Source organism: Gopherus evgoodei, chromosome 15, assembly GCF_007399415.2.
Source record: "Gopherus evgoodei ecotype Sinaloan lineage chromosome 15, rGopEvg1_v1.p, whole genome shotgun sequence".
NCBI classification, from domain to species: domain Eukaryota; kingdom Metazoa; phylum Chordata; order Testudines; family Testudinidae; genus Gopherus; species Gopherus evgoodei.
The window spans coordinates 6,873,558-6,888,218 of NC_044336.1; the positions used below are offsets into that span (position 1 = coordinate 6,873,558).

The 14,661-nt window shown below is 48.4% G+C and overlaps 1 protein-coding gene across 1 annotated transcript in view; it reads left to right on the plus strand.

The window, feature by feature from the left end:
- NTN1 (netrin 1) overlaps window positions 1-12,698 on the plus strand; it is a 220,033-nt gene extending 207,335 nt beyond the window's left edge. The window contains exon 7 of the mRNA XM_030534975.1: window positions 12,250-12,698. Coding sequence (XP_030390835.1) covers window positions 12,250-12,578 — 329 coding nt within the window. The 3' untranslated portion in view covers window positions 12,579-12,698. The remainder of the gene's footprint in view (window positions 1-12,249) is intronic.
- Window positions 12,699-14,661: the final 1,963 nt, after the last annotated feature.

Sequence of the window (14,661 nt, forward strand, 5' to 3'; positions counted from 1 at the left end):
TCCGTGTTGAAAACCAGTGTCATCGGCCCAGGCTGCAGCCAGAGCTCTATGAAAGCTGTGACTCATTTGATTTTGTTCTCCCCTCAGGGGGTACATTGCTGGAACTTAGCAGCATCACATGGCTGCTTACAGGGCACCCGCTGGTTGCTTCAACAGCTCGCCTCAATTACGAATCACAGCAGTTTCGCCCATCGTGTATTTCTTATGCCAGGGCTCAGACTAATCCACTTTGCCTCTGATCATCGGGTGGGCTTTGTGGCTTGCCGTGTGAGCACCACTGTGAATGCAATGGGGTTGATGCCTTGCAGCGGGAAGTTCCCCTCTTCCCTGCTGGGAGAGGTTACTAGCCCTGTTAACCAGCTGGCTTGTCAAAGCTTCCTTTGGCTAAATGCTGATTTGATCTCCCTGCTGGCTGGATGGGCCTCCAAGCAAGGATGGGAGGAGGAACGGGCTGCGAGTGTGCATGTCTTTCCCCTGAGCATTGCTGCGCTGCCCTGGCCGTGTGCTTTACCAAGCCAGTTCCCAGGGGGCCAGGCAGGGGAAAGAGAGAGGCAGTTAAGTTGTTAATCAACCCCAAAGGGCTCTGATGAGATCATACTCCACAAGGGTGCCCAGCAGCGGCTTGACAAGGCCGTGCCCTAGGCCTTGGTTGTGCAGCTGTGTCAGGGGGAATGGTTCAGGAGCCAGTGGAATAAACACCTTCCCTGCCACCATTAATCGCTCTGTGGAACAGGAGCATGGCCTGTCTGCCAACACCGGAGTGCTGGGCTCATGGGCCACCGCAGCGAGATCAGCATTGCAGAGAGGCCACAATGCCCAGCAGTGACATTTATCACTGGTTTCTCTGCCTTCTGGGAGGTTCCAAGTGACTGAAAAACACTGGAGCTGCCCCAGAGGCCACGTTGCAGTCACACCCCTCTATCTCCCCACCCCGCAACAATGCACACTGCTGATTTTCCTCTTGTTGGGTTCAGAGTTGATGTTAGGCTATTTTCAGACAAGATCTGCTGGCCTAGACAATGATGCCCAATGGGAAAAATCAGTGAGACAAGGTGTGACAGCTCCCTAAGACCACCAGCCTGTTAGCCACCCAAACAGGCACATCTGGGCTTTGCCCTGCAGGCTAACAGTAGGTGAACCCCCAATCCCTGCGCACTTTTGAGGTGGTCCCCTGTAGCACCCAGCCCCTTCTCCACTGAGCACTCACAGAACTAGCAGGTCTTCTGTTCCCAAGGAACCAGTGCACACACCAGCATGTGAGATTCATCACAGGCACCGCTGCTCGTTTAATACCACAGCACTGAGATATAGTTATAGTGAAACCAGCTGTCAATTATCACAGATCATCATTTCAGAGAGAGTGAGCAGGGATAATGGTAAGAAAAGGGTTACATATAAAACTAAATTATAAATGCTTCCTACAGTCTATCCCTTGCAGGCTAACCTGTGGGCTAAATCATTTTATCCTACCGCAAATGTCCTTTGGCACTTTCAGATCCTGTTTTCAGGACTATCAGTGCACTGTTCGCTTCACAGGTGCAGGAGAAAGGATGTTACCCTGGCCTTCTCCTTGTAGACTCAAAGTTCATGGTCCGTTCCCAGAGTCAGGATGAGCCCCTGGAGCTTATTCTCCAGTGGGCACCCTCCCTGTTAACTTCCCAGCCCACACTGACTTCATATGCAAATGAAGCTTCCACTGCACTGGCCTACAATGCTTAATATACATGTGAGTGACAGAGACGGAATAAACATCTTGTGTCCAGCAGAAACCCACGTGTCAGTGCTGCTCTTGCCCTCCTCAGACTGCAGGGATGTAGTACCAGCAGACACACACCACCTGACATAGCATCTGTCTGTACATTTCACAATGGTATTAATGACTGTTTCAGACCTCACATGATATTCTTTGGCGAACCAGAATGTATAGCCCAGGAGCAGGATATTCCTGCATCGCCCTGGCCAGTTGGCATTGAGGGGCTCTTAGGGTCACATGAGGCTAGGGAGGCTGTTGTGGAGACGGGCTGTGTGGTGAGCTGGGTGGTTGCCAGTGAGGTGGAATTGAGGAGAACGGTCTGAGATGTGGGTTTGGTGCCTCAGTTGCCTATGATACACAGCGCACATATAGCTATGGAAACAAGCGCCTCATTGGGTTCGATGTGGGTTACAACACATGCAGCTAATGGACTCGCACAGGTGAGAGGCAGTGGGTGCCCTCATTGGTTCTCACCACATTCGCTAATGCTCCTTGGAAAAGCACCTTTTCTCCTAACCAAGACAGGGCCTTTGCCTCTCTCTGGACTTCGGCCGAGGTCCTCAAAACTGTCATGGGATTGATTTCAGTGGGAATTAGGCACCTTTGATGATCTGAGTCTGAAGATTGATGTCTGATTCTCCATTGCCCTGCACCTTGTCTAGGTGACAACTTGTCTATGGCAATTTATAACAATAGCAACATTATTATTATTGCTTATGACTATTCTTGTCATGTTAGCCTGCAACTTATGCCATCATTTACATCTATGCAAATGAGTGGGAAGTGGGTATAAAACCCCAGCCTGCTAACATTGCACACTGAAACAAGGACACATGTTGCGAGGCAACAAGGAATTGTTCCCTGAGCCTTAGGCCCTGTGTTTTTAATGCACTGGGGTACACTAAAGCAATGCCATTTCCTTGGTGCAACCACTAGTGCAGATGTCCTGCCCTGAAAGCTTACCCCAGTGTGATTTACTGCAGACAGTTAAAAAGAGTAATTTGCACCAAAGCAGCTCATTTACACTAGGGGTGTGCATTCATGATCTGGGGTGACATTTCCAAAAGTGCCTGACTTAGGCTCCAAAAGCAGGTTAGGACCTGATCTAATGAACTCCATGGGCATTAGGCACCTCACCTGCTTAGGTGTTTTTGAAAATCCCAGTAGATACCTTTCCATATCTTTAGGCTGCTAAATACCTTTGAACATCTGGCCCTTAGAAAGCTAAAGGTTCATTGAAAGTCAGTGGGCTCTTGTCACTTTTGAAAATCAGACTTATGCTCCTAAGTCATGTAGGTACTTTTGAAAACTGACCCCCTGACCTTTGTGGCTGGGTCCCAGCTAACATGCCAACCACCTGCTCCAAAGGCAGACAGTGAAAGTCTCTCCCCATGCCCTAGCACAGAAGTCCATCTAAATATGCCATTGGGGGATCGTTCTGCCCAAACTCAGCCCTCCCTGGTGACTGGGAAGGTGACTCCACGCTACCACTGTAAAACCAAAGGCAAAGGGGTGAGTTTTCACTCCCCTTCTGACTGCAGGAGCTTCCTTTGGGAACCCCAGATGTGGGTGACAGATGTTTGGCCACAGTCACCTACCAGTTAGAGGAAACAATATTTGAAAGGCCACTTCTTTTCCTTCAGCTCCAGGGAAACTACATGTTCTAGATGAAAGGTTGGTGCATAAAACTTTCTGTCAATGAAAACAGCAGTGGCTGTGCCAGCCAAGCTTTCACCTAAGCCTTCAGTCCTTCCACTTCATTAATAAAAGAAAAAAAAAGTGGACTTTGACATCAAAATATACAGCCTGTATTTTTAGACAAACCATGTTTCCTGTAACCACCTCTGTACAGTTCCTTCGCATTCATTTTCTCCATTCTGTCAGTGCGGATCAGGGCCAGCCAAAGGTTTGAGTTTTTTTGGAAAGACTTGTTTCCAAAAAAATAATAAACTGGCTCATCTTCACCATTTCTTACCTTCACACTAGTCTGGGAAATATGTGGTCAGAGCTCGGATTTCATGAACGCATCTGGCACTCATGACGCGCGTTTTAAAAACAATATATATTTTGCAATTTTTTATGGTATTTGTGGACTTACCAGCTTTCTTCCTCCCCCAACTTTTTAGCATTAAATCATGTTGTGTATGAGGTTTTTTATGCAGATGTGTTGCTCCTACAAGTGTTAATTCAGTAGTTTGAATGTTCATTTGTCATCTAAACAGGTCAGAGATTTTTGTTTGGGTAGTTGATTAGGTCTTTTTTTCAACTTACATAATGAAGGTTGCATCCCTCCAGCATTGACCTGGCTCACGATAAATCTTACAGACAGACAGACAGACAGAGAGGCTGCATTGTAAATCAAGAGGTTGGAAGGCAAAAAATAAAATCCAATCAAAAAAGTGTTTTGTTGTTGAACTACAAAGGCAGGTTGGAAAACGGAAAAAGTGGCATGACTACATCCTCTGGGCTGAGCCAGCTTGGATCTCCCATAAAGTGATTTCTCTTTATTTTGTCTCCTGTCCAGTGCTGTAACTTCCAGTGGATTTTTTTCTTCCTCTCTCTGGTTTTATTGATTCCTCTCAGCTCACAATTAGCAAATAAATTCATGAAGTCTGCATAATCATTTCCCCGCGAGGCACTTTCCTGGAAGTCAACGGTTCCCTCATCAGAGGAAAGACAAAAATAAGAGACACAGTGTGTCAACTTTTTGCAACATACAGCAGGGTTGCCTATTCCTCCCCCATTTTCTGCTTACAGCTGCCATGAGTTTCATTTGACTGACAGCTCTTTAAAAGAAACAAACACGTTAACAAGGCAAAGAAAGGTGCCTCCAGATTTTGTGTCTGTTTCATCAACATGCAGCCACTCAAAATGCTCCATTACTCGAGTAATGAAAGCAGTTTTCCTTCCCTCCTTGTGGGTTGAAACTGAATCCACAACACTGCCATTTTTATGAATGGAAATTCCGACTGCACCATGCATCACCAATCTGGCAACCCTACGGTAGTTCATGGCAGCCACAGAAACTAACTTTCTGTGCAGAGCTCAGGGCCCAGAGCCAGTGTTTGTCTCCTGTTTGAAATGCATTCACTTCTGGTGAAAGTGGCACAAGGACTAGGTGAATGGATGGGTTTCTCCACCTGGAAATGTCTGTGTATCTATATCATGAACTGGTGCTTTAAATAAGTATAACAAAGCAAGTAGTATGTGCAGTGAATTATTTGGGTGAACAATAGCTGCCAAAAACTCTTATCAGGCTGTTGGTAACCAAAGGAGTTGGATAGGGCTTTATAATGCACCTCTGGTTCCATCGCTCTGGGTAGAGATAATGATCTAGGGTTCTCAGAAGTGATTTTAGATATTTGGGGGACCTACAATTTTGGTGCTCAACTTGAGATATATTAAATCAGCTGCCTGAGTGGATGGCTTGTAGCGGAGCATCTGGGTGAAGATGGCAGTGGAGTGGATCCCTGGGCACAGGACAGGTGAGCGATTACAGTGTTCTGTTTGGGCCACATTTCAAAAAGAAACGGACATGGGCTGGGACAGAGGCAGCATCCACAGAAGTGGGCACACCAACGATAAAAGGGGCTGGTGGTAACAGAAGAAGGCGGTTGAGTGACAAACATCAAGCAGCCCAGTGCATCAAGTTCTGGAGAGCAGCCTGTCTCCTCCATAAGGAGGTTCCAGTCCAGCCCAGAACCTTTGGAGGGTGGATCAGAACCAACACCAGTACCCAGCACCCTACTGGCTAGGTCCAGACACTGTCTCACAAAAGGGCTGAAGATAGTGCATAATGCAATGAGCCGGTGTAGCTGAAGATGTTTCATAACCTGCACTGCATCCCACTCAGCATCTGAGCCAGATCAAAACCAGCTCTTCAGCATGGAAGAACTATGATCAATCCTGGACCTTCTAAATCATGGCAGGCACAGTCTAGCATCCTGCAGGTATCAGAACACAGGTGTAAACTCAAGGGAGCTGGAAGAAAGCCCTTGTCAACCACAGGGCCTAGTTTTTGGATCCTCCGATAGAAGACCAGGAAGAGGTCTGTTCCCGCTATCTTCAGATCATGATGTAACGTCACCTTTGTGTAATGTTGGAGTAGTGCTATTAGGCACTGTTAAACAGCCTCTGCGTTCCACGCCGGAGGTGACTGCATGTGGGTGAAAGGATACGGCAATATACAAGTAGTAGTTTGCACTGTGCTTTTGGGTCCTTCAGTGTGAAAGATGCCGTAGGGATGGGAGATAGCAGCGCAGCACACTGCTGAATGTCTTAACAGATGTCACCGTCATTCCACTTTCCCCTCCCTGTGTCCCATAAATGACAGTATCCAAAACTGAGCGAGGGATTTCCCAGGAACAGTCAGCTGACATTCCCATTTTCTTGCTGAGAGTGCCCAGATGGCACCTCTTAGTGTCTCCGCTTGGGCTATGAAGTGTCAGTTGTGGTGCTGAAAGGATAGCACCATTTCTGCACTGAACTTGCTTAGACTAGGAACTGAACCTTTGGATCATGGATTCTGCACATAATGTAGGCCAAAAAGAACCATCTCATCTTTACACAGGCACACACCAGCACTGCATTGTACCTGTATGCTCAGAATGTGGGAGATCGGTAGGAGTGGAACAGACCTGTTTGGCCAATCAAAACATTGATCAGAAACATGCACTGGGCTTTGTTGATATGAAATAAACTACCTATCATCTGCCAGATCCAGATCTGGGTGTTTGGGTCTCGGGATTTGGTTTGGCCCCTCTCTAAATTTCTGCCTCTCTACACTCCAGCCAGAGATTGGTGAACTGGCTCAGTTAAACTAAGAACCACCTCCTCATCCCAACATTTCCAAAGGAACGGGTAAGCATCCAAAATTATTCTTCTTGCTTACGAACACCTGAACTTCATGGCTTTGGAGTTTGCGGCCCTCAAGCCCTATATCGCTACCTCATTCCTCTGCTTGTGCAGATCTCAATAGCATATCCTTGCAAGATCATAAGCGGTGGGTTGTAATTAGCAATAGGGTTCATTGCTGAACAGTGCTAGAAGAGATGAGCCTGCACCAACCCCCAGATCCAAGCCTCCTTGCACTTTGTGTAGATTCAAATCTGGGGCCAAACATTGGCTCAAGCCAATCTCTTTACAGTGGACCAAGCCAGAACCTTTCCCTCAACTTTGGGGAAGTTGAGATCCAGCTGCAAGCACTGCTTCTCAGCACCATCCCCATGAAGGAGTCTCTGCCCCATCCCTGCACAGGGCTAAGCAGCCTGCTTGCTTGATTTTTAATACAAATTTAATAGATGGTAACTGACCAAGAGCATATGCTTCCCCTTGGCAGGAGAGAGTCTTGCACAATAAAACCAGGGACTTTGGGCTCCAGCTGATTTTCCTTCCACCTTCAGCCTTTCCAGCTGGCTGGTGGCGTTGGCACCAGCAGCCAATCAGTGCTGTGGCCTCAGATGGCCTTTGCAGACAAGATGGACAAAACCAGACCCGGCCAGGGAAGTGCTAATAAGACAGCAATCCCAGATTGTTCATGGACGTTGGGACCACCTTTTGATGCTCTTGGAAATCTAGGTCCCTGGGCGATCGGCAGACACCCCCCTCCTTTTCCCAGCAGGACTTCCATCCGATGTTCAGACCTTGTTGATTTAAGCCGGGACTGATGTACATTGGGTGCAGAATGCTGCACTCTTGGCAAGCACATGACTGAGCATCATAGGGGAGGAGCGGTTTGTTCTGCGAGACATCACAATAGCTGCTACTCAACAAACTTTACAGATCCTTTCCTCCCATAGTAAGAGACCTTTTCCTTTCCTGTCCCATAAAAAGGAAGGTGGTTACAACTCTCCTGGACCAGTTCCTCTTGGAGTTGCCACAGCCAGGCTGAGCTCAGATGCACTATCCCCTCCTATAGTCCCCAGGTTATAAGCGGGAGCTTAAACTTCTGCAGCTTGGTGGAGGCTTACATGACTCCATTTCCCTCCCATCCCATTCTGTGCACACCTTGGGCAGCCATTGTCACCAGTAGCGGGGTTGTGAAGATGGAGGCTTAGACTGGGAGGGTGCGGTCTGATGAGACTTGTGTGGAGTCAGCTGGTAACATCCATGCATGTTTCGGGCAGTAGGGTTAGTGTTCTGCTCTGGAAGGGCCGAATCCACTTATTGAGTTTCTAATTCAGTTGAATGGCACCTGAGACGCTGCCTCAGATCAAATGCAACAGGCCAGGGCCACAGAGAAGGGAAGCTGAAACCCTGGGGTCAGACTGGGATTTAGGGCTTGTTCACCTCCATTCCAGGTACAGTACTTCTCTCCTATGCAGAAAGTGATGTGAACACAAAGACAATGTCGTGTTTGCTCAGTGATGCCAGGATGCAGCTAGAAAGGGGAGATACTTCTTAGATCGTGCTGCCCACCTGCCTGGGCGCAGTGCAGGATGGGCCCATGCACGAATGGGTCAAACCAATTCCCCTCCATACCGCCGCATCTGAGCAGTCGCAAAGGCTGGGATCCAGCACTGAACACGCAGCTATTTCCAAAAGCACGTTGTCCAAACAGCTGGAACAAACTGGCCGGGGAGGGAGGGGGGATGAGGATGTTGTACTGTTAATACTGGCTGAAGTCCTGCGCTAATAGCGGGGAGGCTGTCCTAGTCTAAACTGTCTTCCAGCCACCTGGTCTCTGCGCAGCTGGTCAATATAACCCCAGGTGTGTCCTCTCTCCTGCGAAGAGAGATCGCTGTGGGAGATATCCTAGATCCTGTTTCCTTCCAAAAGGGAATAGGCTGAGTTCACAGGAGATGCTGGACAGTTAACTCAGCTGCTAAATGTATCCTGTAATAGCCTCCCAATGGGGAAATCAAGTCTTGGGAAGAAAGGGCTGCCTGCAAGTGCTGTTAACCAGACCCTGCCTCAGCCTGGGCTGTGACTCTCTCCTGGAAAACAGGCCAGTTGTGCAAGGGGATTGGGCAGTTGTCCCAGCTGTTACCCAAGCTGCCCTCTGCTGGCCCACTCTGATTTCCTTGGGCCAGCCCAGATTCTCTTGCAGCTAATCCCCCAAAAGGTATGGTCACATCACTCCCTTGCATCCCCCCACAGCGCTGTGACCACATCTCTGTCCTGAGTGGCAGCACCCTCCACCCTCTCCATCATGCCATGACCAGGTCTCCTCCAGCTCCGTCGGCATCTTTACATTCCTGACCAGCTGCACTCCTTTGCTATTCCAGTGCAGAGCCTCTTCTAACCAGAGTCTATTCATGGTGTCCATGTGCCTCTTGGTTGGGCGACATGGCTAGATGTACACACATGAGGGTCACCATACTCACGTGACTTGTGATGCAGTTCAGGTTTAGGTCTGGAAAGACATTGACGTCTTAGGACACTGAGCCACTAGTCCAGATAATGCAGAGCTGCAAGCTGCTATCAAACTTTTACATTCTCCTGAGGTAATCTCACTCATCTGCAAGGCAAAGACAAAATATTCCTCAAAAACCTAAACAGATGATGAATGACAGTTAAGATAACCTCCAAACCCAAATTCTCCAGCCACAAAAATCCCACTGCTCACTCACTCATGGCCATGTAACAGGCCTTCCATTTTCAAGGGTCATTCTCACACCCAACCCAGCAGCCCTGGCTACAAAGTCATGGTGTTGAGGCGCATTCTGACATCTGAGCTTGTCCTGTGCGCATTGGGCCTGCTGTATGTTCCATAAATGCTGGTGATTTGTGCACAAAAGGCCCACATACCACTTCAAAGCAGCTCTGGTATCAGACTCAATAGCAGATTTGATGTAGATTCATGTAGCACATCATCCACCATGATGACCTCCCTATGTCCCAGGAGTGGCCTGTCCAGGGGACAGCATCTTAAAAGCAGTGACTTGCAATGTCACAATCTAGGGGAGATATTTAGGCACCTAATTCCCATGGATTTCAATGGGAGTTAGGCGCTGAGGTACCTTTGCCACTCCCATTTTAGGAGTATGGCCATTCCTTCATGTACATGCCCAACTCGCACTGCCAAGGCTTGGTTTTGGGTGTGAGAGATCACCTTGCCACCTAGTGGCAGATGTACAAGGAGGATAAGCGCATTAGTGCCACCTCGAGGCGCTCTAGCTGCTCCAATAGTAGAGGATTCTAGACCAAGCTGTGCTGCGGGTGTGTGGGAGAATTGTGTTTGTTCTTTGCTGTGTGTTCCCAGCTCTCCAGCACCTGGAGAGAAGGCAATGCGCCCTAGGAGCAGGTTAACAAGCAGCAGTTTTGCTGAGTAAATGTTGAGAATATCTTGCAATGAAATTCATTGCACAGTCCTGGCCAGCTGTGTCCAAGGAAAATAAGGGTTCTGGATGGTTTATTCCACCCCCCTCCCCTTTCCCCTGTTGCTTTAAGCGGAAGGGGTGCATTTTGTCACCATGGTTACCTTCATGACTTCAGTCAAACATGAACCCAATTTACTTTTTATTTTATTTATTGTTTCAAAGTTCATAATGAGCGTCAAATCCCTTGGTGAGGCAAACATGGCAACAGTTACCATCATAGCCGGGTTTGAACATGGAGCCCGGCGTGCAAAGATCAGGATGCCCAGAAACATCTGAGAGAAAAGTTGAATGGGTCTCTCTCGCCACAAGAACCATGAATAACTCTGAACGTCATCCATGTGCATCTTCGGCACCCCTGGCCCTTGTCCCTGCCTCTCAGCCCACCCTCCGGGTGGAGCAGCAGTGCTTTGAATAATGGAGGGAATCACAGCACAGAGCTCCACCCTGAGCTATCAAGGCAGGATGGTCCAAAGGAGAGCACATCCCAGGCCCGTACAGGCTTCTACCTTGGAAGCCAGGGCTTCACCAAATTCCAACAGTAGCCTGCCAATAATTCTACCAGAAATAATAATGGCCAGATGCTGAGCTAGCGTAAATCAAGCATAGCACCACTGAAGCCATTTGAACTGTGTGGATTTACATCAGCTAAGGAGCCATCTCTCCATGGTCCTAGACTGTTACACTTGCTCCTACTTGTACTCCCTTTGGTAAACAAACAAATGGCTTATTGGGAGAGATCAGCACCCATGGAAACCAAGCAGCGAAGTGGTCACAGAGCCATCAGGCAGAAAAGGCTCTGGCTTGTTCCACTGTTAGTCTCCATGGGCCAGACCTATTAAGGTACCTCCATAGCTAAGACAGCAAACTGAAGGCTCTGAGAGGCTGAATGGAAGTCTTGTGCCCCGGGTGCACCTGTGGTGTATCTGAGTGTTATATACAGTGCCCAGCTCTTGGGCACTAGTTGGAACCAGGGCTCCCATGGGCAGCATTCAGAAGCTACCGTATTTCTAGCGTTCTTCCTTCCACTTAGAGAGGAGTGATGAAGGCCTGTCAGATCAGCCAGTCCATGACCCTACAGGGCAGGAGCATTCCCCGCAGCCCCATTTCTAGTCACCGGCACTGGGGCTTCCATCCTTTCTCTTGAGAGACTCTTCCAAGGCTGACACCCCATCCCAGGAACCATTTCCTGATACCCAGGCCACACACTCCCTGACTCTGCGGGACACCCCCTGCTGGGATGCTGGAGGTTCTGCACCTGGGTTGCTGATGTCTGCCTCCTCCTTGACCTGCTGGTGGGGGTCTCCCTGCCATGAGTCAAATGACCACATTGAACCAGGTCCCTTTAATTGCCATTCTCAGCTAGGAGTGAGCCTATCCCATATGGCTGAAACCTCCACTGACCCCCAAAGCTCAGTCTTTTCTGCCAGGTCCCATCGCCCTTTGTACCACTGCCCCAGACATTCACACCTACCAGTTATGGATTATGGGGGAGAACAGCCTGGGGCAGAAGGACCCAGGGGGTGGTGTTAAGGCACTAGAGCATGCTCTGTGGTGTACAGTAGGTGCAGTGATGGTAAGGTGGGTGCCTGGGCAGAGAAGAGGGGATGCATTTTTCCCTTCCTTGCTTTTACGGTTCAGCCTCAAACATGTTGTGTGTGCAGCAACCTCCCGTTCTACAAGAAGTACTTTGGGGTAGGGGTTAATTCTAGTGTCTCAGACGTTTGTGCTCAGAAAGTCTCCTGAACTGATGGCCCTGGTGCCAGATGCCCTGTATTTAGCCTCAGAATAGGTACCTCATGAGCAGCAGGGCGAAACTTCTCTCCAAGCATCTCACTAACAAGTCTCATCCCTGACATGCTGGGACCATGCTTGGGGGTATGACCAGAGTGCATTCTTTATGGCCCAGGCAATGGTTGACATCATTGCTTAGAGACGGCTTGCATAGTAGTTAATTAGCAGTGACTCTTGTGGTGGCTTTTGCAACATGGACTTTGGTTCAGGGGGATTTAGCTTCATTCAATACTCATTTCACATGTGGTCACCACAAATCTATTTGGTCTTTGGCTGCTCCTTCCAGAGGCCGGTCACCAGAGGTGAAGGGTCTTTTTCTCAGGTGCTTTATTAACGGAGTTAGAAACAAGCCTCAACTTGCTTCCTTTTCTTGTCTTTTTTCAGCTGTGCAGATCCACATCCTGAAGGCCGACAAAGCTGGCGACTGGTGGAAGTTCACCGTCAACATCATCTCTGTGTACAAACAAGGGACCAACCGGATACGGCGTGGAGACCAGATCCTGTGGATCCGCTCCAAAGATATAGCATGCAAGTGCCCGAAAATCAAGCCCATGAAGAAGTACTTGCTACTGGGCAATGATGAAGACTCGCCGGACCAGAATGGGATCGTAGCGGACAAGAGCAGCTTGGTGATACAGTGGAGGGACACATGGGCTCGGCGGCTCAGGAAGTTCCAGCAACGGGAGAAGAAGGGGAAGTGTAAGAAAGCCTAGAGGAAGAGGTGGCAGCGGAGCGTGAAAGAGAGACTGTGCATGCTGCTTTGTGTAGAACCTGGAGCAGATAGGGATTGGGATTAGGGATTTTATGAAGGAACTCACTTTGCAGTTTGTGTGTGTCAGGGGGGCGGGCGGGTGGGATGTAGGGGAATCACTTCTTTGGGACTGCCAAGTTTGCACCTCATAGTACATAAAAAAAAAAAATCTCTCACACACACCCAAAAACCTTTGCGCCACGAGGCTGGATTGGGGCCTGCACTGCCTCGATCACCACAGTACCCAGGCTTGTTCAGTTACCAGTTCCCGTGGTCCCCTTGCTTATTTCGCCCCTTTGTGTCGAAGAGGTCACAGACGCCAAACTGCCTTAAAATTGCTAACGCCTGCTAGTTCCAAAGCCAAGAAACTAACCAACGGCAATGCTGGAAATTAACTTTCCTATCCCAGAATCACATTTTCTCATCTTAGGTTGAACGAGACAATTATTGTAGGGGAACTAATTAGGAATTGATCATTGAGGACATATTTGAGGATCAATTAACAATGGTTACTTGAATGGTCTTCAGTAAAATATAGTTCTAATAATCATTTGCCTGCTGTACAGTATCTAAGAGATAGGGTTCGATTTTCAAAGTTGGGCGTGTGTGATGGTGCTGGTTATTAGTGGCTGCTTGCATCCTCACAACTGTGTGCCTCTTACACTGTGTGTGGAGCAGCCACTAGAAGACAACACAATAGTCAGTTTGTTTCACATGCACCTAACTTTGGAATCATGGCCCAGCTATTCTTGTTGGATTCAAATCCAGATTTTCAAAGGAGAGATGCATGCTGTTTAGATGCCAGCTGGTTAGCACAATATATGCACTGAACCACGTTGCGGCACACATGGATCCACCTCCCAGCTGATAATCCTCAGTCTAGAGTTTAATAAATTCAGGTCCCATTTGCCAATGGCCAGTCATCACTGTGTTAAATCCAGAGAGTGGTGGAGATAGGAGGAGAAGATTTGCAGAAGCACCTAAGGGAGGTTGGTGCCCAGGCTTTGCTTGGAGGCTTCTTTCCAACTCTTTGCTAGCAGTAGCTTCACTTCTATACCCAACTAGCCCTTCACAATCCACTGCACCTTCCCCAACCCTCCCGCCCCCTTTAAATGTTACTCAGAAGATGAAGGCCCCACTGGGCAAACTGCTGGGAAGCCCACACAGTCACGTTACTTCCTGCCCCTGAGAGTCCTCATGTGTCCCTGAGACAGCTGGTCACCTGTCTTCTCATTTCTCATGCAAGTGACGACGAGAAGGGGAGATTTTTGTTCAGCATCAGGTTGAATGTCTCTCTTTTGGGGATTTGTGCTAGAGCAGCAGGTAATCACGCAAAGCTTCAGATGCAGTTTCATGCCTGTGCTGAGGGGCCAGCATGAAGGCGTGTGTGCTACTTCAGTCCCACTTGATGTACATGATGTATAGCCCTGCGCCGGGAGAAACACTAGCCAAAGCAACTAGATGCAAAAGGCTCTACCCATTTAGCCACTGTAGAAACAAATCTTTCCCAAGACAGAACAATAATCTGCCAGTATAAATGAGAGAACCTCTGTAGTCCATAGAGGTCAATTCTTCTAGGTAGAGGCTGTATTCAGCTCTCTCTTGGCTTCCTTAGGCATTGCTGATATTCAGCACCTCACCATTATAACACTGCTGTGGTGGAGCGGTTGGGGCAGATCCGCTCAGACTCGCGTTTGAGGGGCTTAACTCCTCCATGGAGCCTGTGGCACTTCTGCTTTGTTAAAGTCACGGTGCAGATTTTTCTTAGCTTCCACATTAGGCTCATAAGGGGTGAAGGAGGTTTGCACTCACACACAACTTGTATAAGCAACTGCTTGTAAAACAATAACAAAAAACGGGCGCAATTTGGGTGCACAATTCAGACTCAATCTCTACGATGCCCATGCTACAAAAATCAAAATCTCCCTGATATTTTTCCGGTTAGGAAACTTGGAAACATCCATTTTATGACATTTTCCAGCAGTTTTGCCTTGTTTTATAGCAATTGACAATATTTATATAATGACATAAACTGCCCTAAAGCA